Below are 27457 nucleotides of genomic sequence, written 5' to 3'. Positions count from 1 at the left end.
GTCCTCCTTTCCACAGAGCCTCTGAAGGAAGCCAGGCTCACTGTTTTCATGCAGTAAGCGTTTAATGGTACCTGCCTGCAGGGTATCTCTCAAAAGTATTTTGTTACCAGTGAAATGAGATGACAGGTTTATGGATGTGATGGGGTGCAGTAGATGTTTATTTTCCTTTGAGATGAATTGGTACTGTGAAATATGAGTCTGATGTTTTCTCTTTACCTGCAGTTTAAATTGAGGAAAAACTGCCTGATTGCAAGAAATGGCAAAAAATTCAAGCAGCAGGGGCTCTGTGAAAAGATTTCCAAAGCTAAATCGTAAAATCTTCACTTTCACCCTTTTTTTTTTTAAAGAGCAGGTGGTGATCGAAAACTGTAGTGAAGGCGTAAAATAGAAAAGGGCGATGAATGTTGGTGAGTTACTAATGAAATCAATGTTTAAAAAAAAAAAACCCAGAAAAATATGCTTTACTTTTAGTTTTTGGCAAAAACTAAAAGAGTTCCAGCATTGTGATTGGCTGGAGCCATTCTATGTAACATTTAAACATGTTATCCTTTCCCTCGCTCCTGGTACTCTGGCTTCCTCCCAGGTTGATTGGTGATTCTAAATTGGCTGTAAGACATTTGGCCTTTGTGCTGCTTTAACAAGTGAATTTCCTCAGTGCGGCATTAGTAAAGTCTCTATCTCTGGCCTCCTTCACTGCATCAATGAATCTTCTTTGTGGCCTTCCTCTTTTCTTACTGCTTGGCACCTCTATCTTTAATGTCTTTGTCCAGTATATATGCGCTATCCCTCAGCTGCACAGGTCCAAAATAGCTCTACCTATTCTTTGTCTCCATGTGCTGTCTACAAAAACCATCTGCCTTTTGTAGACAGTTTCGTTTCGTAGGTGGGAGAACACACAGGTCCTTAGAAAGGCTTTTCAAGCTTTGTGCATCTCTATAATGTTTCGTCTAAGGTTCAGTGAAAGTAGTTGGAAATGAGACTGTTTGACGGATATGGGTGCAGCACCATGCTTGTAGGAATCTTGTTAATCTGATGACTTTTCATGGATATAATGTCATTTCTTCACAAAAGCTGGAAGGGTGTGATTGGAACTGAAAGCTTTTGATTTGATGCTTATTGCAGCATAAAGACCTTAAAGCGGTTGCGTAATCCTTGTTTAAGGTGACTTTTCTGCTGATGTTGATTTTCACTGACGGCACGGTTTAAATGCTGACTCTGATGTCCTGCCAGCTTGTTGTTTAACTCTCTTGCAGGCTTTTTTCCTGCAGCAATTAATGGTGGTGGTCAAAATGTGACTAAAATATCATCAATAGCATCTCAGGTTTTAATTCACCAGAAAACAGCGCTTCAACTTACAAGTGAGAAAGTTCTTTACTAAAACACACAGCCCACTTGTACGTAGAGCAACATGTCTGAGTGACCTTTATAACAGTTTTGGAAAAGTGTTGTGTCCTTTTTTAAATGAGGAGGTGGTTAGCGCTGTCATATGCTCTTTCAGTCTGAAGATTGTATGATTGTACAAAATGAAGGAGAGGGGGAATCATCAAACCAAGCTTTGTAAATGGAACATCAGATAATTGCTTTATTCAATATACTGGCAAAGAACATCCGTGTGGTCGGACATAAATTTACAACAGAGTGGAGCATTTTATTTTGGTCATAGGTCATGTTTTGTAGCAGCCGTTCATCTTGCATAAATCAATTTGCACACTTGACATAACTTAATAGCTTGCACACCTCTCTTGCTGCCAGACAGTTAAAGGCCTTTTAGTCTCCTGGTTCTGTAACAACATATGTAACGAGGGGCTTAATCTCTGCACCAGCTTTCACTTCAGTTGACCCATACATCAGCTATTCCTCCCAATTGCTTCTTTACAACCAATTTAAATAGCTACATGGAAAAGACTTATGACTGTACGAATCCTCTATTTTCTAGTCTCATTCTGAGCTTGTAATCGCCGAGACTATAGGCTCTATATGAAGTAGCACAAATCCCACTATACTGAAACCTGCTGCAGAGGGTGTCTGCAAGATTGTTTCCTGAACTCTTCTTCACTGAGAACTAAGTTACTGAAGTAATGATTTTAGGGAGAAAAAAAAGCATTTTTTTGTCTAAAAATTTTTTAATTATCAGAAATAAAGTGTTGATTATATGTTTGATTTTAATTGAAACCATACTAACTTTTTTTAATTTGAAAAATGGACGCAGATTAAATACTTAAGGATTTACTACATAATGTAGTCTTGATGGCACTCTACCAAAGCTGCAACAGATGTTAGGAGTTCAGTAAAATCAAAACCAGAACCAGTTTATGAATTTGAATAAGAAGCAGCTTCTTCTGGTTATTGAAATTGACTGACATCACATGGTAGCTCCCCCAAATTCTCTACTATGACTCTTTTGAAGCATGGAATAAAACTGGCAAATCCCATAAAGTGACTGGGATGTCCCAAACACTTTTGGAAAGCCATTTTATTGCACTCAAAATCCTGTCAAAACCTATAAATGGAACTTGCTGTTACCTCTCTTCAGGGCAAGTTGTGCCTCTTGTCATATTTCAGATGTCTGTGTTCCCAGATGGTGGAATTTGAGTTACATTTTAATGTCATGAAACATTTTGGCAGGCAGGACTCGGGAATGAGGGATAAAATAAAAGGCAGCTTTATTACTGAGCTTATGAAAACTGTGCGCAAAATGCAAAAAACTCAAAATTAGCAAGATACACACAGGATAACGAGAGGCGAGGGAACAGGCAAGAGCCCAGCTGGGACTCATTTCAGATGACAAGACAGAGGAAGTAGAATTAGGCACAAGATACAAGAAGAAGAATAGACACCAGAATAAAAGAAGAAGAAACAGAACGTGGGAACAGAAACACCAGCTTGACACAAATACAGACGCAGGATGCAGAGACCAGACCGACACAAGGACACAGCTCTGGAAACAGAAACAGAAAGGGAAAACAAAAGATAAAAATAAGACTCAACCAGAGAAGAAGAACGTAGAATACAAACAGACTGCTGGAGGATATGATGATGACAAAGGAAAAATAGGAATCTTACAAACATTACAAAAGAGCCAAAGTAAGAAACAATTGAGACACAAAACAAAACCAAATCTTGAACTCAGAAAAAAACTCAAAAAATAACATTTAAGGTAAATATATCAGAGAAACATCCAAAAACGACTCCAACAGAGCTGCAGGGTAGGTCACTAGAACTTTTCCAGTAAATAAATAAAAAGTTTAAATATCCATCCTGTAACATAAGTTTGAAGTTGACATACAGTACTGATGAATCACTATGTTTTAAAGAAAAATGCTAGCTAATATAACAAAGCAATGGGCTTCAACGTATTGTTTTTGATTGATTTAAATCTGCATTCATTAAAGTTTAGGTGTTTGAAATAGAAATTTAGTCCACATTTGCATTTATTTACACCTTTGTAGTTCTGGTGTTTTGTGCGTTTGTCTGTTGTAAGACTACGGTCATCATATGTATGCGAAATATGTTATTTGATGTATTGGTACTACCCGTACTAGTAAACTATGGGACATAGTGGGGACATAAGATGCTTATGCAGAGAAACTGAAATCATCATAAATGAATCATTAAAATGCTTCTGTAGGGGTTCAGCTCAGTGTTTTTCATGTGACTGCAGGATGATTCAGCTCTTATGTGCCATGCAGGGAGTTCCAGTGATTGTTCTTCTCCATGAGCTGTCACAGTATGAAGGGGACTGGAGTATCCTCCCTGCACTTCCTCGGTGAGTGTTGAGCACTCAAATGAAGATGAGTAACTTATTAAAATTACGTTGCATGACAGCTTATTTAACCTTGATGGTTTGGCGTTGTTAAGTTGTCAATCTTCTCAGGCTCTTTGTCAAATATGGACATTCAGCTTCCTGGTTGTTCTTCATAGAGGAGGAAACCAAAGTCACACTGTCTGCTCTGCTGGAGGTCCTCAACAGATATCCAGCTCAAGAGGTGGGATACACACACACACACACACACACACACACACACACACACACACACACACACACACACACACGCGCGCACCTCAATAACAGTAGTGACTGTGCACTCAATTGCTATGCATAAAATGATGATCATGGTGATCTTTTTGCAATACAGGAGTGGTTTTTGGGTAAGCGTCTCCATGACAACGAGGCCTCCATCATTCACCACTATGCCTTCTCTGAGGACCCCAGTTCCTTCAGTTACCCTGACACCACAGCAGGCTGGGCTCTCAGTGCGCCGCTGCTCAAGAGGTGAGCGTAAAGATTAAAGTGAGTCCCTGTGTTGCTCTCCTCTCTTCTTTTACACATTTAGCAGACCTTTATAAGCTTTCTAATAAGACATCTGTTAATTGTAAAGACTAAGCTAAATTCAGCCAATAAAAATAAGGACCTACAAGAGTGAGGGAGACAGTTTACAGTAACAAAAACAAAAAAGAAAAGATGAGAAAGAAAAGGCACGGCTAAAAATAAATCTTTTAAAAAAGAAATGTTCCCAGAATGACTTTTAATGCAGCACTTATTTTTTGTCCCACTAAGAAAAAAGTTATCAGCTGCAATCTTAACTAGGGATGGGTATCGTTTAGGTTTTATCCGATACCGGTGCCAAATCGGTACTTTTGAAACGGTGCCGGTGCTCAAACCGGTGCTTAAAGAATGGAGAACACAAAATTGGTCCAAAAACCTCTCATGTTCAGCTGGTTTTTTGTAAAAAGATAACAATGTTAGCCTTTTCTGCAGCTATGGGGCATATATGGCATCACTCTTGGCTGGAAGCAGTGCTTAAACAATGGAAAAAACACAAACTTTGTCCTAAACCTCTCATGTTTAGCTGTTTTCCACTTTTTCTTTGGTCATTTTAGCCTTTTTGGGCAGGGTGAAGGGAGTATCTGCCATCAAACAAGAGGACAGCCGCATGTAGCTATGATGATGTTTGCTAGTTCACTTTACATGCATTAATGTAACGTGGTTAGCCTACTCAACGTAAATTACACACGAACATTAAGCTACTCACGCAGAGAAGAACGGCTGCTGCTGCCATCATCATCCGTCATCATTTCTGCTACACTGGCAGGGCTAGGGGCCAGGACTCTCCTCTTCGGGGTTTTTGGGGGATATTGCTAACTCCGGGTCAGATAACAGGCAACCCACGCACAGTAGATGCGCTCGTGTGAGGTCTCGCAGCAAGCTATCATACGGCGCATTTCTGGGCTTTTAAAAAAAACGCTATGCGTCGCCAGGTGTTTCATCGGATTCGAGGTGTTACCTCCTTTGACAGTATCACAGTATCAGCTTAAAGCACTTGTTGCAGGCTGCTGAGTTTGCATATTTTGCTGTGAAGTACAGCCAGACTTTTGACCGCTTCGCCTTGGACATTTTAATCTGTAGCTCTGCTCTAACTGAACGTACGTACCTGGCCCCGCCTACTATCCTGGGAAACGTAAAATGATTGGCTAGAAGTGTATCACAGCTCAGGAAAAAAAAAGCACCGAAATAAAGCACCGAAATGTGCGCTGCTTTTCGGTCTGGTTACTACCGTTTATGTCAGAACCGGTGCCATCATGGCACCGGACACCGGTACCCATCCCTAATCTTAACCATTACCTGTTGCTTCACTCACAGTGTAAAATACATCTTATATATTTTATATTAGGATTTGTTGCAGGCCCTTACTTTGTCCACCGTCTCTTTCTACCTTTAAAATCGCCTACCCTTCAAGCTTGACTTCTGATTGGCTGCTTTCCTGCAAAATAATAACTGAGTAACTTTCAGTCATTGTTGTTAATTTCATTATATAATATGGGAACCTGCTCATTTCATCTGTGCTTTGTTACCTTCTTTCTTCAACCTTCATGTGTTTCAGACTCACAGAGCGGATACGGTCTGAGAATCTCAAGTCAGATTTTACAATCGACCTGAAGCATGAGGTACTTTGTCACTTTCTTGGAGCGTTTAAATCAATTATAACCAAACAAAAACTGGTTCAGTTCAACTTTGTGCTTCTTCTTCTGTGAAAATTGAAATCAGTGTCTTTCAGTCTACGAGCTGAGCTAAAGTACATTATAACAGCATTTCCTCCCCGTAGCTTTTGATCTGCAGCTTTGGTAGATCGTTTATTATTTTTCAACACATCACTGGAGCAGTTAGCATTTACAGTCCTGTGAAAAACTTAAGTACACCCCTACTGCTTCCATAAGAATTAAGAGGGTAAGTAGCAACCAGGTGCAGCTGAAATGCACTTTAATTTATAATCATCAGCAAGTTTGAGCACCTTTAAAAAAGCAGAAGTTTTGGTGGTTTGCTGCTCTGAGCATTCAGGTGTGTGTTAACACAATGTCACAGTCTTCCAGGTCAGACCAAATGCTGACAGAGAAAGTAGTGGAAGTAAAAACACGTTTAAAGTTTAAAGGACCTGGATTAGCTGTTGTTAATATCTGAGACCAGACTGGAATTTATCTTTACTGTTTCCTTATTTGACTTTTTTTTTTTGTGCCTTTTTACTTTTTTGTCAAGTTTACCATCACTAATTTGAATATAGTGACAAAACACTTTAACCTTTGAATTTGTCTTCATGCATGTTCTGTTTTTCTAGATTGCTTTGTTTATTTGGGAGGAAGGACATGGCCCAAAGCTGACAGCAGTTCCAGAGTTTTGCACACAGCCGAGAGACGGCTGTGCTACCGCGTTTACAACCTACCTGCCCGACTGCGTATGTAACAGCTTCACTCTGTCTGGTTATTCTAGATATAACTTTCATTTCAGTTCTTCTCATTTTGTGTGAACTTTGGTGTAAAACCAAATCTGTTATGACAGCTACCTGTAGATTTTTTTTTCTAAGTCAACAATAGTTATTTTTGACTCACGTATGCGGCAAGACTGTTTTATTATCGCTAACATCTTGGCAATAATACGTAACGTTCATTGTTTACTCAACAAACTCAATGAAATCTTAAGATATTCCTCTTATTTAGTTTAAATTGTCAAATATGAGCACAGGAAAAACTGGCTAAACGCGTTGGACCTTTTTCCAGTGTGCAGTAATCCATCACTTTAAGTCACAACAAATTACAGCTGAGCTGTCCATATTAGTTAGACTGAAGTCAGCCCTTTATGCCACTGCCAAAGTCTGCTGTATGGGAATGCAAACAAATTTCTGTGAGCAAGTGAGCTGATTTAATCTGAAGGGTTAATGGAAATCAAGTGCACAGCTACCTGCACTGAATGCTTTAAAAACTATTTGAACAGATCGAGTATAAATCTCTGCTACATGATTTTTATGCATCTGAAACATAAGACGAGTTGAGCATATGCGATATTATGTAGACATTACATGTATTGCTGATATGAAACACATATTCTGAAGCACATTTTTTTTACCCATTGATGGCTACAGTGCTTTTTTTCCCCCAATGAAGGCAGACACTTTTTCTCTTTCTCTCTTATTTTAGGGGCATCCAGTGTCGAAGAATGATGTATTTGTTGCTGTGAAAACTTGCCAAAAGTTCCACTCAGATCGAGGTGTGTGTACAACTTCGGACAAATTAACAATACTTTGTTCTGCAGAGGTGTAAGTAGGTAACAAGATCCATCATGTCAGTAAGCACACATATACTAATTCAAAATTTGTTAATCTAAATTAATTATTTAACATTCAATACATTTGGTTATCTAAAATATATCTTCTAGCTACAGCTCTAGCTATCTCAAATAATAGAAAGAACCTTAAAGTACAAGTATACTTTAGATTAGATTAGATTAGATAGAACTTTATTAATCCCTCGGGTGGGTTCCTCTGGGAAATTCGATTTCCAAAAAAGCACAGCACCGACAGAAGTTACAGAGTTACAGAATATTATATATATATATATATATATATATATATATATATATTAGGGGTGCAACGATACACAAAATTCACGGTTCGGTTCGATACTTTGGTGTCACGGTTCGATATTTTTTCGATACAAAAAAATATTCATGCATTTTTAATTTGTCATTTATTAAAATTATAAATATATATTTTAATTCAAAAGTACAGTTTTTAAATTTAACCCTAACCCTTGTGCGTGTTTTTTATTTTGACAGCGAATGCGCACCTGCGGACCACTTATGTGCAGCCCTGGTTATTTAGCTCGTCATATCGCAGCCACAGAAATTCTTTTGTCCATGAAACCATAAAGCTGCACTTTCTTTTTGCCTTATAGTCTCATTTGTCATAACTTCTCCGTTTTGTGGTAAGCTTTTCTTTGGCTGTCACTTCTTCACCCTGACCTGTCTTATTTGGCTCAGCAGAACTGAAATGCTTTTACACACTCACTCACATAAGCTCAGCGATTCTCTGCGCGATCAACCTCTCACATGTTTAAGCTTGCTGCGGGAGATTTCACTTGTCATGTTTGCATAGTAAGCTAACGATTAATAAGACGATGTCAGAGGAATTGGTGCACAAATTATCATCACTCACAGATCAGTGCTGTCGCTCTCTATACACAGTTCGCACGATTGCAAAGTGAAAGCAAAAAAACGAGCGCAAATTCAAACGCGACTTCAATATGTCACATATTCACAGTGGCTCACCGATGCCAATGACATAATTACCCAGCTACATTTCTGAAAGAATGCAAAAGCATTGACATATTTTTCCTACAATAGCCCGACGGGCAGGGCAGAGATAGATTTTGGTAGCCCGACTGAAAAAATCGCTAGCTCCGGGACGTCGGGCTAGCGATATTGCAAGCCCTGTATCTGATTGAGGAATCACTCATCTTTGGAAAAGAGAGTTTATTACAGAGAAATGGCTCTTTCCAAAATAAAAGCTATACTATCCGCTTCTTCTGGGCTATATTCTCAGCAGCATAAGGAGAATCATGTGCTAACAGCTGTCTAAATGACTCGGCTAAAGTTAGTAGCATGCTTGCTTTTTTTTGTCTGCTTCCACTTGTCTTTGCACTAGGATGATGTCGGCGTAAATGTGCAGTCATATTCGTTGTGTTCCCACTAGTGCTTTCAGGTTAATCTCGTTGAAATGACCTTAACGCCACAACACGGCAAATCTCCGTTAACGAGCTACCGCCGATCGCTCTGTGCATGGGGCTAGACGGCCAACACGTTAACGAGCTAACTGCGCTAGCACACTAGTTCACACCAATGTAATTGAGCATTGCATGGCACATCCAACATACTGTTTTACTTTAGTCCATGACTCGCTTACCTTCAGGGTCATACGTCACATGAAAACCAAAATAATTCCAAACGCCAGATCTGAATGAGGGTGGGAGAGGTGCCCTGCGCTCTTCCTTCTGACTATGCTGTCTGTGTTGAGCGCTCAGTGGATCTGCGCTGGACAGTGCAGCCTAGGCGGAGTAGTCGAACACAGATTCACTGAGCGCTCAACACAGACAGCATCGTCAGAAGGAAAATTGATAAAATAAATTACAAATGTTGTATTGTTCGATACATATGCGTACCGAACCGAAAGCACTGTATCGAACGGTTCAATATCGATACGAATATCGTTGCACCCCTAATATATATATATATACATACACACACACACACACACACACACACATATATATATATATATATATATATATATATATATATATATATATATATATATATATATATATATATATATATATATATATATATATATATATATATATAAATACAGAGACAATATAAATAAAATATACGAAGGGGATAAATAGGAATAAAAATACAAGTGAATTGCACATTTCAAGTATTGAGTCTATTGCACCGTTGACTATTTACAAAAGTATTGCACAAAAGGTATTGCACAGTGAGGTGAAGAGGCACTACAGCTTAGTTGTTCCCCCCTCCTTTGTCCTCCTGTTTCCCCTCCCTCTCCCCTCCAGAGAGGAGTTAAACAGTCTGATGGCGTGTGGGACAAAGGAGTTTTTAAGTCTGTTAGTTCTTGTCTTTGGGAGAAGCAACCTGTCACTGAACAGACTCTTCTGGTTGTTAATGGCCGTGTGCAGAGGATGTCTGGCATTGTCCATAATGTCCATCAGTTTCTTTAATGTCCTTTTCTCTGCCACTGTCACCAGAGTGTCCAGCTTCATGCCGACCACAGAGCTAGCCCTCCTGATCAGTTTCTCCAGCCTGGATGAGTCCCTCTTTGCTGTGCTGCTCCCCCAGCACACCACAGCATAGAAAAGTACTCCAGCAACCACCGACTGGTAAAACATCCTCAGGAGCTTCCTGCAGATGTTAAAAGACCTCAGCCTCCTGAGGAAGTACAGTCGGCTTTGGGCTTTTTTATACAGGTGCTCTGTGTTGCATGACCAGTCCAGTTTATTGTCCACCCACAGCCCGAGGTACTTGTACTTGTTGACCACCTCCACCTCCTCCCCCTCTATCTGAACCGGCAGTGGACCTGCTCTAGACCTCCCGAAGTCCACAACCAGTTCCTTAGTCTTTGAGGTGTTGAGTTGCAGGTGGTTTGTGTGACTCCATGCGACAAAGTTCCTCACCAGACTTCTGTACTCCTCTTCCTGATCATCCCAGATACACCCCATGATGGCTGTGTCGTCTGCAAACTTCTGAATGTGGCATAATTCAGAGTTGTAGCAGAAGTCAGAGGTGTACAGGGTGAAGAGAAGAGGGGACAGCACAGTTCCCTGTGGTGCTCCTGTGCTGCTGACCACTGTGTCAGACGTGATGTCCTTCAGCCTGACGTACTGTGGTCTGTCGGTGAGGTAGTCGGAGATCCAAGCCACCAGGCAGGGGTCCACCTCCATCCTGTTCAGTTTTTCTTGAAGCATACAGGGCCGGATGGTATTAAAGGCACTGGAAAAGTCAAGAAACAGGATCCTGACCGTGCCTTTTCCCCCATCCAGGTGTGAGTGGGCTCTGTGTAGGAGGTACAGGATGGCATCCTCCACTCCGACACCCGCCTTGTATGCAAACTGTAGTGGGTCCTGGGCATGTTGTACCTGTGGTCGGAGGAGGTTGAGGAAGAGCCGCTCTAGAGTCTTCATAAGATGTGACGTCAGTGCCACCGGTCGGAAGTCATTCAGCTCATTGGGCCGGTTCTTTTTGGGGACCGGGACGATGCAGGATGTCTTCCATAGGGCGGGCACTCTCCCCAGTCGCAGACTGAGGTTGAAGACTCGTTGTAGCGGCTCCCCAAGTTCAGCAGCACACGCCTTTAGCATCCTAGGACACACCTTGTCTGGGCCTGCTGCCTTTCTGGGGCGAAGCTTCCTCAGTTGTCTCCTGACCTGATCCACTGTGACACTGGGAGATGTTTGGGAGGAGGGGAGGGGGGAGATGTCTTGCTGCTGAGAGAGGGATTGGAGGAGGGGGGTGTCATGGTGTCAGGAAGGGGGGGAAGCGAGGGAGGCAGGAGAGTGGGGATTGGACTCTGTAGAAAAGGTGAGGGTGGGGGGGTTGTGGGCTGGTCAAACCTGTTGAAGAAGTTGTTAAGTTTGTTTGCCTTCTCCACAGTCCCCCCCACTGTGCTTTTCTTGGTGTTGTGGCCTGTGATGGTTTTCACACCATACTTAAATATACCTCTGGCGTAAATGTGCCTGTCAAGCACATTGTGTTTCAATTTTAAGGATTTACATATCAGTGAAACTAAAGAAAACATCTGGTCTTTTATAGGTTCTGCATGTTGCTATCTGTGTCTTTATGTATTTATCATTTATTTATTTAATATTTCCATCAAATTAAAAGGTTAAAGTGTTGATAATCAAATGCGCTTGATTAACTGAAGTATGAGCGACTCTATAACATGGCTTCAGTTAAACATGTTCAGTCTTTTTATAATTGTACTGCTGTTAACTTTAACATTTAACAAGTACGGCTTGTGCAGAATTGTTCTTTTCTCTAAAAAGAACATGGTGCTATGACTTAGGTTTGCAAAGTGGCATCTGAACAAAGCACAAGACTTATAGAACAGTAGGCCTCATTCATTAATGTGCATGGAATCGTTCTTATTCTTACCTTGTTCACAAGAAATGTGTTTGCATGAAGATTCACTAACAGATTCATTACATGTGCGCAATGGCCAATTTTGTTCTTACCACACTACACGTGTTGCAGGCTGCAACTGCAGGCTTCTATTTGTCGCCCCCAATCTGTATACCGTATGCTTAACATCATGTAATAGAGATTGAGTCCCAAAAGGTTGATTCTGTTCATCTGGACGTAGCATTTTCAGTGGGAGAAACGTTTTGTCACTCAGCCACTGAATGAACAATGGGCTGGGAGTTCCTCGATCATTAATATGGAAATTGTCATGAACATTGGTCAATAGCCACTGATCAATGGCCATGAGTACCATTCACAAAGAGTTGGGGCATGGCTGCAATGACAGATTTAGCCTTAGGCCTCCTCCTCGATTCAGGGATGGTCTTTCACTTTTCATGTAACAGCCCATCGTTCATTCAGTTATTGTGCAAATGTGCTGTTTATAAAGTTGGGGAAACCTGCAGTCAGCTGAGACTGAAGAAGGATGAGTGACGAAACGTTTCTCCCACTGAAAACGCTACGTCATCAACTACGAATCAGCCTTTTGGGATTTACTCACCTGGATAATTGAGCATGCATCGAGACAATAGAGACTGAGGTGTAAGGGCAGGGATAGCTCAGTAGGTAGAGTGGTGGCCCCATGATCGGAAGGTCGGGGGTTCGACTCCACTGAACGGCTACCCTGAGGTACCCCTGAGCAAGGTACCGTCCCTACACACTGCTCCCCGGGCGCTGCATTGGTGGCTGCCCACTGCTTCACTGGGTGAATGGGTTAAATGCAGAGGAACTATTTCCCTATGGGGACTAACACGCACACTTTACTTTACTTTACTTTAAGTAAAGAGACTGGCTTGCCAAACTAAGGTAAAAAAGAAACATGAGAAAGTTTCCTGAAGAAACTTATATAAAACTGTCGGAGAAGGAAGCGCAGGAATCCACAGGAGTTATGAGAGGTTGAAACAAACAAGTAAATGAAGGAGGAAAAAAACCTGAGCGATGCTCTGGCTGAATATCGATACACTCGCTAACCAATAAATTGATGAATCACTGATCTTTTTGTGTGAAATGTTTACACACATTTACGCACAGGTTTGTGTGTATGCACTGGTTATAAATTAGGCCCACTGAGCTGACAGTGAACTTCTCTGTATACCCAAACACTCTAGAGTCAGATGTTGTGTCCAACAAATAAAGTTTTACTGCCTGAAAATTAAATAAGTAGAGCAAAAATCACCCACAACAATCTCAGAATCTTTTAAAGTCATGCAGCAAAATTTAAATTATAGTTACTAAAAGTGGTTCTGCGAGTCATAGAATCACGATTTGTACATAGTTTCTCTTTTAGTTTAGTTTTTGTGTTTATGTCTTATTCATCTGAGGTTCTCTTTTATTAATTTTGAGACCAGGCAAATATCGAATTATTCATTTATTTATTTTTTCATCGTGTTCTGAGATTTAAAACATTAAAAGAGGGAATCCCTTTTTTTAATGACTGTACTTCATTGCCTTTAATAATTATACTTTTACAACATTTTGTCCACTGTGATCATTTTAAAAACAAGTGATTGAGACACACAGGAATAATAACAATGCAACTCAGATATAATAATATATTTCAGTATATTAAAGTTTTTGTATTTGTAATAATTTGTGCAATTATTCAAAGCACTGATGCTCTGTACAAGTGAATAATTAGTGGATGTGTTTCAGAATAAATTAAGGTAAGATGAGTCCCCCTTACCATGGATCACTTTTAAGTTATTACTTTGTAGGTTTTTTGTGTCATGTCTAAAGACTAAAGACTATAAATTATAGTCTATTAATTAAATAGAAGCTTTGCCTGCCATCAATCAGTGCTTCACTAGTCATAGCTACTGTATATATATCTGTTTGTATGTGTCTACAGCTCAGTGGTGAAGGCTTAATGTTGTTGCAGGTTCGGTTATCTTTCCCCATTCATTTCCACAGTACCAGTGGTGAAGGCGACCTGGGAGAAAGAGTCTGGGTTTTTAGAGTATTATAGCGATGTTACTGATGCCTCCATACCAACAGTCAGTTTGGGAGTGTCCAATACTGAGAGGGGTAAGTTCATTAGCAGCAACAATTTTTACTGATAACTGCTGGATACAGATCAGAATATTCAATTACATTTTATTCATACAGCATCAATTCACAACAGTCACCTCAAGGAGGTTTATATTGTAAAGTAAAGAGTCTACAATATTAGAATGAAACCCCAACAATCATGTGATGCACCGTATTGTGTGTGTATAACCTCTTTTTAGGTTTTGTGGATATTATACATGGTTATGCTGAGAATATGTCAGCCAGTTTCCACTGGAAATGCCTTTTGGTTAAACTGTCAGCAAGGAATTTGCATTTGCACTGTTAAATTTTTATGTAACCTTAATGCACATAAAAAACTATGGAAGCCCGTTTCCGCCACAAAAAAAAAGAAAAAGGATCCATAACTCAAAATTTCGAGTTATTTTCTCGAAATTTCGAGTTATTTTCTCGAAATTTCGACATATTAACTCAAAAATTTGAGAAAAGCAACTCGAAATTTCGAGTTAGCGCTGCCAATCAGTAATCTACGTGAATGACGTCATTTCCATGTTACCCGGAAGCTGAAGCCCTCAGCTACAAATGCTACAGCTAAGCTACCGGTATTACATCCAGTCGTGAATGCACAGATTGCTGAGTGTTTTCAGCCTGGCTTCACAAATGATGAAATCCCTGTGTTATTAGCTGAATCACATGGTGTTACTATCAGCAAACATACTTTAATTTGTTGGGATCCGTTTTTGAGTGCGCGGTCCTGCGCCATATGCTTCCAGGTAACAAGAAAGCGACCTCATTCACGTATATTTTTGATTGGCAGAGCTAACTCGAAATTTCGAGAAATATAACTCGAAATTTCGAGTTATATTTCTCAAAATTTCGAGTTATATTTCTCGAAATTTCGAGAAAATAACTCGAAATTTCGAGTTATGGATACTAGCTTTTTTTTTTTTTTTTTTAGTGGCGGAAACGGGCTTCCATAAAAAACAGCTGCTTGTTTAAGTGAAAATACATTAATGGGTTTTTTGCACTAGTAAAGTTGTGGAGTTGTAAAGTATTTTGTCTAATGTCAATTATATCGTCAGTTATATCATTATCGCAAATTTTCAAATGTTTATCGTGATCTTCCTGGAGCTGATCATTGACTGAGTCTTTGCCCTCCTGGCTATTGTTCATTCCTTTCAGATGGTAGTCTTCAGTTTTCTTCCACGTCTCTCTGGTTTGGCTTTGCATTTTAAAGCATTGGAGATCGTTTTAGCTGAGCAGCCTATCATTTTCTGCACTTCTTTACATGTTTTCCCCTCTACAATCAATGTTTTGATTAAAGCATGGTGTTCTGAACAATGTCGGGCACGACCCATCTTTCTCAGGTTTTCAGAGAGAATTGCATGTAAAACACGTGCTGGCTTCATGCTTAAATAAGTTCCATGTGAATGACACCTGTTTCTTCACATAATGAATGACCTTACTGATTGGACTCCATACTGCTATTATTTTGAACATGCCCCTTTCACTTAATTATTTAATTACACAGACTCAGGTGCATCCATATCATGAATGTTGGGTCTGTTGGTCTCTCTGACTCTACTACACCTACTGGTAAATTATTTGCCATGTAATAATACGATTTCTACCAAAAAGATCGTGGCTCGGCTCGAACTGACAGTCTTGGTCGTTGTGTCCTTGGGCAAAACGCTTCACCAGTTGCCTACTGGTGGTGGTCAAAGGGCCCGGTGGCGCCAGTGTCCGGCAGCCTCGCCTCTGTCAGTGCGCCCCAGGGTGGCTGTGGCTACAATGTAGCTTGCCATCACCAGTGTGTGAATGTGTGTGTGAATGGGTGGATGAATGAATGTGTAAAGCGCTTTGGAGTCCTTAGGGACTTGTAAAGCGCTATACAGGGAGTGCAGAATTATTAGGCAAGTTGTATTTTTGAGGAATAACTTTATTATTGAACAACAACCATGTTCTCAATGAACCCAAAAAACTCATTAAAATCAAAGCTGAATGTTTTTGGAAGTAGTTTTTAGTTTGTTTTTAGTTTTAGCTATTTTAGGGGGATATCTGTGTGTGCAGGTGACTATTACTGTGCATAATTATTAGGCAACTTAACAAAAAACAAATATATACCCATTTCAATTATTTATTTTTACCAGTGACACCAATATAACATCTCCACATTCACAAATATACGTTTCTGACATTCAAAAACAAAACAAAAACAAATCAGCGACCAATATAGCCACCTTTCTTTGCAAGGACACTCAAAAGCCTGCCATCCCTGGATTCTGTCAGTGTTTTGATCTGTTCACCATCAACATTGCGTGCAGCAGCAACCACAGCCTCCCAGACACTGTTCAGAGAGGTGTACTGTTTTCCCTCCTTGTAAATCTCACATTTGATGATGGACCACAGGTTCTCAATGGGGTTCAGATCAGGTGAACAAGGTGGCCATGTCATTAGTTTTTCTTCTTTTATACCCTTTCTTGCCAGCCACGCTGTGGAGTACTTGGACGCGTGTGATGGAGCATTGTCCTGCATGTAAATCATGTTTTTCTTGAAGGATGCAGACTTCTTCCTGTACCACTGCTTGAACAAGGTGTCTTCCAGAAACTGGCAGTAGGACTGGGAGTTGAGCTTGACTCCATCCTCAACCCGAAAAGGCCCCACAAGCTCATCTTTGATGATACCAGCCCAAACCAGTACTCCACCTCCACCTTGCTGGCGTCTGAGTCGGACTGGAGCTCTCTGCCCTTTACCAATCCAGCCACGGGCCCATTCATCTGGCCCATCAAGACTCACTCTCATTTCATCAGTCCATAAAACCTTAGAAAAACCAGTCGTGAGATATTTCTTGGCCCAGTCTTGACGTTTCAGCTTGTGTGTCTTGTTCAGTGGTGGTCGTCTTTCAGCCTTTCTTACCTTGGCCATGTCTCTGAGTATTGCACACCTTGTGCTTTTGGGCACTCCAGTGATGTTGCAGCTCTGAAATATGGCCAAACTGGTGGCAAGTGGCATCTTGGCAGCTGCACGCTTGACTTTTCTCAGTTCATGGGCAGTTATTTTGCGCCTTGGTTTTTCCACACGCTTCTTGCGACCCTGTTGACTATTTTGAATGAAACGCTTGATTGTTCGATGATCACGCTTCAGAAGCAATTTTGAGACTGCTGCATCCCTCTGCAAGATATCTCACTATTTTTGACTTTTCTGAGCCTGTCAAGTCCTTCTTTTGACCCATTTTGCCAAAGGAAAGGACGTTGCCTAATAATTATGCACACCTGATATAGGGTGTTGATGTCATTAGACCACACCCCTTCTCATTACAGAGATGCACATCACCTAATATGCTTAATTGGTAGTAGGCTTTCGAGCCTATACAGCTTGGAGTAAGACAACATGCATGAAGAGGATGATGTGGACAAAATACTCATTTGCCTAATAATTCTGCACTCCCTGTACAAATACAGGCCATTTACCACAACTCTGGTTAGTCACATTGGACTGCTATTATTTTGAACACAACTGTACATCACTTAAAGTCCAATAACCAAACTTTTAAACTTTGTGAAAAGCCTTCCCAGAAGTGTTAAAGCTATTATATCTCCAAAGGGTGGGCCGGCATCATAGTAAACCCTATGGATTAAGAATGGGTTGTCAAGTTCATATGCATGTGACAGCAGACAAATATATAATAGCAATATAGTGTACGGATCCGGCTTTTAGGAAAACTCCCCGTTTACATGAACAAATTGGAATCTATCAGATAGCTATGAATCTATGTTGTGTTCTAATCTCTGTGGTCACATATTGGGGTCATTGGTATTGAATGCTGCGCTGAGGTCTAACGGAACAAGCACAGAGATGTGTCCCCTGTCAGAGGTCAGATGAAGATCATTTGTAGCTTAAAATTGTTGGGAAGACTAGTCAGATTGTGTAGACACTCCAGAATATGCATTAATAAAGTCATCACGAAACTACCTACATGACAATAAGAAAGGCAGAGTTGGTCATAAGCCAAAAATGCACTTTGTTTCGTACTATTTAGGAGATGCTGGTATGCTGAGAAATATGGCAAACATTGTGCCTGATTTGTATCAGCATTTATGCAAGTGTCGTCTGATCATGCTCAGTGAAACATGGAACACATTTGGGGATACTGGAGCACAATGTTGCCCTGAGCTGCAGGCATAAAAGCTGCAAGTATTAAAGTTAATGAAGGAAAATTTAAAGCTCCTGGTCCCTGGCTCACCTCTGCACAGCTGGCTAATCACAGGATGTAATAGCTCCTTTCCTGAGGACTGAAGTATCGAGCTCCATATTTCCTGTCCTTACACATTTGAAGTGCACCACAGTCAGTCTATGAGCAGACAAATCAAAAGACAGTCTGATTTAATCAGTTAACTGGCTGTTAGCGGTGAAAAGAAGTGTGTATGTCACCTAATCTTTGTCATAATAGGCGCTCGAGCAAAAAATACTAAACAGAGCTTCTGTGAAAAAGACACGGACACCAGTTTTATCTCTCTAATGATATCACTCTTGTCTGAGATGCACCTTTGTGCTTTACTTGAAGTCCATTCACATGGAAGGGAGTTGCACATCCATCTATTCCTCATATCTATGCTTTCTCCTCTTGCACTTTGTCCACAACCTTTTCTTGGCTCTACTTTGTCATTTCACACACATGCAGGTGCTTTTGCTCATTCTTCCAATTCTCCCCATTTTTTATCATTTTGTAAACATTTTCTTCCATTTTATTGAAACACAACATTAACAAGTGCACTAAGAGAGGACAGCTTATCCAAAGGTCATGACCTTGACATGATTATCAACCAAAATAAATCAGCTCGAGCTGTTATTGAATGTGATGTTGAATCTTTTTCACATTTTCTTCTGTATATTTTATTCCCCTAAAGGACACTGTGGGAAGACGTTTGCAATCTTGAGGCGGTTTTTAGGCAAAGCTGTGCCGAAAGCCGATTGGCTGCTCATCGTTGATGATGATACTCTCATCAGGTAAGCTGGAAAATATTTTTTCTCTTTATTTAACACACACAGAAATTAATACATTGATATATCTATGGGCTCAAAATGTGGTCATAAATATTTTGTACTTGTAAAAAAGATTTGTGTGTGCGTAAAAAAGATTTGTGTGTGGACTTAGAAAAAAAAAAAACCCTGCAAGTTACAAGTACGGATTTTGACCCTATTTTTCTTCCTTTCATCTGATTGGTCAATGTCATGTCAATCACAAATGTAACAATCCAACCAGAGAACAGATGGGTTTGGCTGTCGAGGGGCGCTTTTTTTGAACTGCAGGTCTTTGAAGGGAATAAATGCCCTTTTACATGCCAACCCAGCGTTTTCCTTCATCACCACGAAGGAAAACAGTCTGTGGTCGTCCGAGTTTGGTGATTTTTGTGTCACAGGTCTACGTGTTTAATACAGGGACTTCCACAGCCTTTTCAACAGCGCTGCGGACCGCGGGGTGGGGGCGGGCAGTGTTTTGGAAATGACAGTCTTCATTACAAAGCTTTCTTCGTTATGAATTAGCATACATGTTTTTATTGAACATTTGAAGAACCAGCAAAAAAAAACAAACTCTTGTAGAGGACATAAAGTCAGAGATAGAAAAGACAAGGAGCAGGTGCATCTAGTACAGGTAGAGCTGCTGCAAAAACCCACAGAGCCCAGCAGCCAGCGCAACAAATTCTGGATCCTTTGCTTTTAGTTAGCATTAGCAGCACATCCTGCGTCCGATGTGAAAGGACTTTTATGCTGCGCACTGTGACTCACAGCAATGGTCCTGGGTCAGCCCTGACTTTGTGTTAAACTAATCCTAAAGTAATAATGGTATTTCTAGCCACTGATATACCACAACTTTTTCCTTTCAACAGCTACTGAAAGTTAGGGGACCTAGCTGCTATCGGATATTTATATAGCGATCCTCCAGCTTCAAACTGTATCACCCTTCAAGGACCTGCAGTTCAAAAAAGCGCCCCCCCGACAGCCAAACCCATCTGTTCTCTGATTGGATTGTTACATTTGTGATTGACATGACATTGACCAATCAGATGAAAGGAAGAAAAATAGGGTCAAAATCCGTACTTGTAACTTGCAGGGTTTTTTTTTCTAAGTCCACACACAAATCTTTTTTACGCACGCACAAATCTTTTTTACACACATACAAATCTTTTTTACACATACAAATCTTTTTTACACATACAAATCTTTTTTACGCACACACAAATCTTTTTTACGCACACACAAATCTTTTTTACGCACACACAAATCTTTTTTACGCACACACAAATTCTTTTTACACATACAAATCTTTTTTACGCACACACAAATCTTTTTTACAAGTACAAAATATTTATGACCACATTTTGAGCCCATATATATCACAATACAATGTTATGAATAAAATAAAAAGCTACAGCCAGTCAGCCAGTAACTATAATCATGAAAGTTGTTTATAAAAAGGTTTATAATGTACTTTTTCATTCTAATCTGCATATTTAATATGAAATGCAAAAAAAAAGAAGTATTGTAGTGAAGTTTGCAAAAAAGTCCCCAATGTTAATCTTGTGTATCCTCCTATCCTGAATATATGGCCACAATGTCTAATGTCTAATGTCTAATGTTTCAATTCAACTGTTTTTAGTATCATTTACACTGTTGTATAAAATCAAACATGTAGCCCTGCACACTGGATTTGAGCGTCACGCCTTAAAATAGGATGCCACAGTTGAAAAAAGTCAGTGTGGGGCATTTCTTGCCTCTTAGGTAATCCACAATCAACTGTAAATACTATTATTGCAAAATGCAAGTAATCAGGAACCACAGCAGCTCAGCCGTAGCAGAAACCACGTAAAGTTACAGTGCAGACTCATCGAACGCTGTGGTCTCCGACACTCAATAACTGCAGGGCTCCAAACATCCTCTGGCATGAGCAAAAAACTGGCCCAGTACTTTTTTCTATTTATAGTGTATATGTATACTAGGAGTGGGGGAAAAAATCGATTCTGTGTAGTATCGTGATATTTTGTTTGCTAATAATGTATCGATAAAAGGACAGCAGAAATCGATATTTTGTTACAAAAAAGGTTTTTGTGCTCTGACTTCAGAGACTTTTTCTGAGCAAGAATCCTGACATTCCTTCACTGTCCAAATGTGTTTAACTTTTTTTATGGCAGCAATAAACATAAGAGTTTACTTATTTTAATTTAAGACATGTTTTATTTTAATTAAGTTTAAAACTTTTTTATTTAATGTAAAATTATATTTTGTTTTAATTTACTTTCAAATTCTTCAATTGCTGAATGGGCTGCAGTTTTCATAAATTGCATAGTTCAGAATAGCTATAATTGTACCAGATGGTTACATTCAGTTAAGTTGGACTAGACTGTAATACAAACCGTTCAGTTTGTCAACAATAAAACTGACTGAAATGAGAGAAAGACTGAGTGTGAGACTTTGATATTAGATAAAATGAATATTGATAAAGTTTACCTTTATGTACAGAATCTGAATATCGCAAAATATTTTAAAAAATTGCAATAATATCGTATCGTGCGTTAAGTATTGTGAGAATATCGTATCGTGGGATGTATAGTGATTCCCACCTCTAATGTATACTGTAGCATAGAAAACATGTCTGTTTGGGTTGCTGCCTTTCAATTGATCCTTATATCATAATGTTGTTACTTGTTGTTACTAAGATTAACTTCCACAATGTCACAATCTGGCTGAAGCACACTGCGTGGCCTTTGAATAGTGGACCCAAACGCACACACAATGGAACATGGAACGTAATTTGATTTAACAAAAGGCGAGCTGTTTTATAAGGCTGATGAAAAGGTACAGACAAAGGGCAAGGCAAACCGATGCAAAACTAAGCATTAACCTAAACTGGGTAAACTAAAATAGAACATGAAAAACTTTGACATGAACAAACCAGGACATGGATACATGAAACCCGGAAACATGGCTTGAAACAACAGACGACCTGACAATGAATGCATGACAGCAGACTACATAAATACATACGAGGCAGACAAGGAGAAAGGAAACACACGTGGAACACAGCTAATTGGAATGAACATAATGACGCGACAGGGAGAGGGAAACTAAACTCAATGAACATGGGACAGACCTCTTCAAAATAAAACAGGAAACATAACGAGACGCAGACATGGCAATGCGAGCCTGACGACATAGACATAGACGTGAAACACACGACAGACGTAGATGTGGACTTAACGTGACGGACGGACGAGGAACACGGACACTGTAAAAACATACAGAGGGAAAAGGGGACTGGAGATGAGACATGGACATAACTAATATTTTATTGTAGGCATGTAGGTACTACGTATGCTATGCAAACTTTCTCTCTCTTGGTCCACCAACAGTTTACCCCGGTTGAGACAGTTGCTGCGTTGCTATGACCCAAAGGAAGCAGTGAGCCTGGGGGAAAGATATGGCTATGGCTTGACCCAGAAGGGATACAGCTACACCACCGGAGGAGGAGGGTGAGGCTGGGTCAGATGATATTTTTGGGTTGTCGGTGTTAATGATTGTTGAGCCAAAACATGCAAAACCTTGTGTGAAAATTTGAACATTACTGATTTTTCTTTATTTAACATTAGAGGCAATAGTTGTACCTTAGCTATTACATAGCTACAATCAGATACAAGCAAGGCATGGCATCAAGGCCCATATTAGCTGGAACCAGTAATTTTTTTTCTGTTACATTGTACTTCTCCGTTGGCTTTGGTCTCAATTTGCATTAAAAGAGCCAGACCATAGTAAAAGGGAGTTAAAGCTGTTAGGCTGTGTGAGGATTTACCAGTGTTGCAATAAAGCAAAAATAAATGTTGCAATACAAACTCTATGCTTCTTACACGGGGTTTGTCCCAAAACCTTTGGCTTTCCTTGCAGTTTTCATGTCAGCTTTGAATTAAATACTGATAATAATATAACCACATTCTTCTGTGCATTATGTAATCCAGTCAAATGTTTTTTGCACATTTGTTCTTGTTGAAAATCTTTAACTGATGACTAAAATAAAAATAGTTTTTGGAGGGGTTAATGTATACATACCTAATATGCCTACATAGTAAGAACATAACAGAGGGAGCGCTACACACTGAACACCGTGTGTGTGTGTGTGTGTGTGTGTGTGTGTGTGTGTGTGTGTGTGTGTGTGTGTGTGTGTGTGTGTGTGTGTGTGTGTGTGTGTGTGTGTGTGTGAAGGATGGTGCTCAGCAGGACGGCGGTGTCCAGGCTGCTTTCCAGTAGTTGTGGTTGCTACAGCGATGATGCTCCTGATGACATGGTGCTGGGCAGGTGCTTCACTACGCTCGGTGTTCCCATTACACACAGTCCACTATTCCACCAGGTAGAGAGCAACACGCACGTGTTCTTGTCACGGTGAACAGCTCTCTTGATGACGTTGTTTTTATTTTTATGAGAGTTGTAAAATAGAATAGAATAGAATTCAACTTTATTGTCATTGCACATGCACAGGTACAGGGCAACGAAATGCAGTTTGCATCCATCCAGAAGTGCTTTAGTGATATAGATATATTACAATATATATTAGCAATAATATAGATATGTAAGTATATTACAGAAATGGGTCTAAAACTTCCTGGGAAAGCAATGCGTAAATTAATTTGGTCTGTTTAAGCAGGTCAGCTGAACACAGAAAATGTGTGACAGATGTAAAGCATGAAGTTTTAATTAAACAGTAAATATCTGCTTGACTTAAATAGGAATCGTTTTTTTAAGAGCAGCTGCTTATGAACTTAAAATCTATTGTAATGTTTTCATTTACTGGAGCACCAATTTAATATGAGGCTGTTTAGTAAAAATAAATCCAAAGTGCTAAAGTTTAAGACGTGTGGGTAGGAGAATAGAAGAAGAGCCTTTCAAACCATTTCTGTCTTTGTTTTCTTGCTTTTGCGAAGTGACTCACACCTTGATTAAATGCACAGAGACGCCACTTAAATGAGCCCAAATTGCCCCAAGTGTTAATGAAGACATTAACCTTTACTTAGGACCAGATGATGCAGAGTGTGATACTCTCTTCCTGTTTGCCTTGTTTAAATGAAGGTCAATTAGAGAGACCCAGAGAATGCCATGTGGTTCTGCTTTCCTAACAGAGTGCTGAACCTCGCAACCCGAGAGAAACAATCTGTTTGCCACGTAGAAAAATCATTGAGACATTAATCATTTTGTCCCAGAAGCTTGCAGCTTTGTAATTAAACTGGTGGGGCTTTTTGAATTTTATTCTTGTTTTCTGCCTGTTAATTATAGTTTAACTTATGATTATGCGTTTACTGCTGGCTCTTTGAGATAATACAGATATCCTTGTTCTGTGGATAGGCGTGTGGGGCACACGCACAGACAGACAAACCGCTTGTCCTTGATATTTCAGGCCCGACCAGATGACTACTCCGAGGAAATGATCTCCACGCAGCACGCCATCTCCTTCCACAAGCACTGGAATGTAGATCCCGTGGCTGTCTACAGATACTGGCTGCAGGACACGCGACCACGAGATGAACTGTAGAAACTGTGTTTATGCAGTAAGTATGTCGTAGACAAGAATCAGTAACCACTGTTAAGGCTGCTGTAACATCCAGATAATGTGGGGAATTTGCCACATTTGTTTTGACATTGGTGTGTAGACTTTTGAGATCCCAATAAACAGATCTGACGAATCCCACCGCTGCATTTGGCAACAAATGCTCCGTAGCTCAGTACACACACTGGTCCAAGGAGTAAAATAATACTATTTTACCTCAGACACAAAGCTAGTCGCTGCTGTGGGTCATTCAGCTCATTGATATTATTTCTCTACCTCCACAGTTTCAACTCTGCCAACAAGAGCTCGAAATGTACGAAAGTGGTGGTGATACAGCTTCAACTCCTGGATCAAAGCATGAAATTCTCCCTGCTGCTGCCTTCTTGTAAGACGTGGATTGAACCAAATTCTTAGTCTCTTCCTTTTCTTCTTTAGAAAAGGGTCGGCTCATCATTGCTTGATGTTGACTTCTGTTTTTCACTGTACGTTTTTTTTTGTAGGACAAATTTTCAGCAAAAACGCAACGCATTCGACATGCTATATACATTACGCGACACGTTTGAATCTGGACATTTAACCATTGTTTATTTGCAACGCACTCTGTGAGTAATGGACTTCAGACTAAAAGTTTGATGAATGCACTTTGTGATGATGGTAAAGTGAGGAGGAATTTGCCCAACATGTGATATTTTGCAGAATTAGGATCCAGAGTCGGACAAAGTAAACAAACAAAATATTAATAGGTCACAAGCAGTGTTGGTCAAGTTACTTAAAAATAGTAATTAGTTGAAAAAAAAACTTCTCCAAGAATGTAATCCTGTTACTTTACTGATTACTTATTTTCAAAAGTAATGAGTTACCGTAATTGTCGGGCTATAAGCCGCTACTTTTTGCACAAGCTTTGAACCCTGCAGCTTTTAGTCAGGTGCGGCTTTTCTATGGATTGTCCATGATTTTTGTCATATCGTAAGACGATTTGTTTTATTTGTTCCGCTATTGTACGGCACTACGTTGCCTGGCGGAAGGGCATGTGATCGGACACACATCGGGGTTCAAGAGTAGTATGTTGGTCACATGTCCATCCGCCAGGCAACATAGTGCCGTACAAGTAGCGCGAAAAACAAACTTCAAAGTAGCGCTACACGTTCAGCGGGAGGCGTGGATGACAAGCGGCCATAAACTTGCGAAAAGCAAGTTATGCTCAACTCCACCGGTGGATTCTGACAGCGTGGAAAAGTGTGAAAACATCCATGATCACCAACGGATTTCAAAGGGCTGGACTGCTGCATGATGGAGAGGAGGACACCGCCACGGCCCTTCTGAGGGTGTTCGACTCTGACACTGACAACGAGGATTTCTTTGGTTTTGAAAGTGACAACGAAGGAAAGGAGCTGAGAGTGGATGACGAAGCCATCCTGAGCCTGTTCATATCCGACACTGGGGAAGATGGTGGTGAATGACTGACTTTTCTTCTTGTTAAAGCCGTGTCACTGCACCTGAGCCTAAAAGGTAGTCCGAATCTATTTTTCTGGTGTGCTGTAGGTTATTGTTATGTACTACATTTGTTACTCATTTATGAAGCACAGTACATGTTTCGTACTTGTAATTACCGCTACTTGTACATATACCTAAAAAGTTATGCAAATATGTACCCATAACTTGTTTTTCAAAATATTAATAAAAGTGATGTCTCCAAACAGCCATCTCTTTCCTGACAATTCCCTTTGTGCATATTCTCTTACATATGATAAGTCAACATTGAAACACCTGCGGCTTTTGGTCAGGTGCGGCTAATGTATGTACAAAACAGGATTTTCCCCTGATTTTAGCTTGTGCGGCTAATATACAGGTGCGCTTTGTAGTCCGGGAAATACGGTACTTTATTATTTAGTTACTTTAAAAAAAACAAAAACATAATAAAGCACTAGACCTTTCTGCCCAATTCTATTTATTTCTGCATAATCCATCATATAAAATGTAATCAAATGAAAAAGTCTGTTTTTAAAACTTTTTATTAGTTTTAATCTTTTGACTTTATGCACATTGCATCAGACAAAAATTAAATTATATGCAACAGTCTTTGACTTGAAGAAATTTGTTTAACATTTAAACCTATTTTCTGCATATTCCAGCATATAAAATAAAAATAATGTTTTGTGTTTACACTCGCTTTTTCAGATAGATGCAAGTAAAACAGCAAAAAATGAATAAAATCAAAGATTCCGCAGCACTAAGTCCCGTCACTCTCAACTCTATTGTCACCTCTTTACTCGTTACTTTACTTTACTTACTTTACTCGTTAATATGTTACTGCCCATCTCTGGTCACAAGCAAAAGTCCAAAACACACTCGGCATCTGAAAACTCCAGGTAACAAACAGAAGGGTATCAACAGAGGAAGTTCAACAAAGCCAAAGAATGCCTGACGACTGCAGTCATCAGCTTTTTCTGCTTAAGGACCAAGAAGTCAAACTAATATACTTGGAATAATAAAGCAAAGAAAAACTGGAATCAAACACAGAACAGCTGAAAACCTGTCCAAAAGGGCAAAATTAAAGCCACAAATCCCACAGACTATTACACAAAATCGGACAGCGATTTGTGTGAATTTGTCCAGTTTTGACGTATTTTCTGGTCAGCATAGACAAAAGTTGGAGGACATGATAATTTTTTCCTATTTCTTGGTTAAAGACTAGCTGTTGCCTGGATTGTGAAAACTTGTTAACTTTGTGTTGTAAAATTAGATTATTTATTTATTTTGGGGGGGGGTGGGTTCGGTCTGAA

At 39.9% G+C, this 27457-nt stretch overlaps 1 protein-coding gene across 1 annotated transcript in view; it reads left to right on the top strand.

The window, feature by feature from the left end:
• Positions 1–24659, top strand: part of b3glctb (beta 3-glucosyltransferase b) — a 34132-nt gene extending 9473 nt beyond the window's left edge. The window contains exons 5-15 of the mRNA XM_085363842.1: positions 3690–3766; positions 3875–3986; positions 4137–4273; positions 5883–5946; positions 6612–6728; positions 7468–7537; positions 13991–14104; positions 18994–19093; positions 22495–22614; positions 23339–23483; positions 24525–24659. Coding sequence (XP_085219968.1) covers positions 3690–3766; positions 3875–3986; positions 4137–4273; positions 5883–5946; positions 6612–6728; positions 7468–7537; positions 13991–14104; positions 18994–19093; positions 22495–22614; positions 23339–23483; positions 24525–24659 — 1191 coding nt within the window. The remainder of the gene's footprint in view (positions 1–3689; positions 3767–3874; positions 3987–4136; positions 4274–5882; positions 5947–6611; positions 6729–7467; positions 7538–13990; positions 14105–18993; positions 19094–22494; positions 22615–23338; positions 23484–24524) is intronic.
• Positions 24660–27457: the final 2798 nt, after the last annotated feature.

Source organism: Diplotaxodon limnothrissa, linkage group LG10 (assembly GCF_057381915.1).
Source record: "Diplotaxodon limnothrissa isolate DT_005_m linkage group LG10, D_limnothrissa_male_GT1.1, whole genome shotgun sequence".
Classification (NCBI taxonomy): Eukaryota; Metazoa; Chordata; class Actinopteri; order Cichliformes; family Cichlidae; genus Diplotaxodon; species Diplotaxodon limnothrissa.
This window is presented reverse-complemented; position numbering and strand designations above follow the sequence as displayed.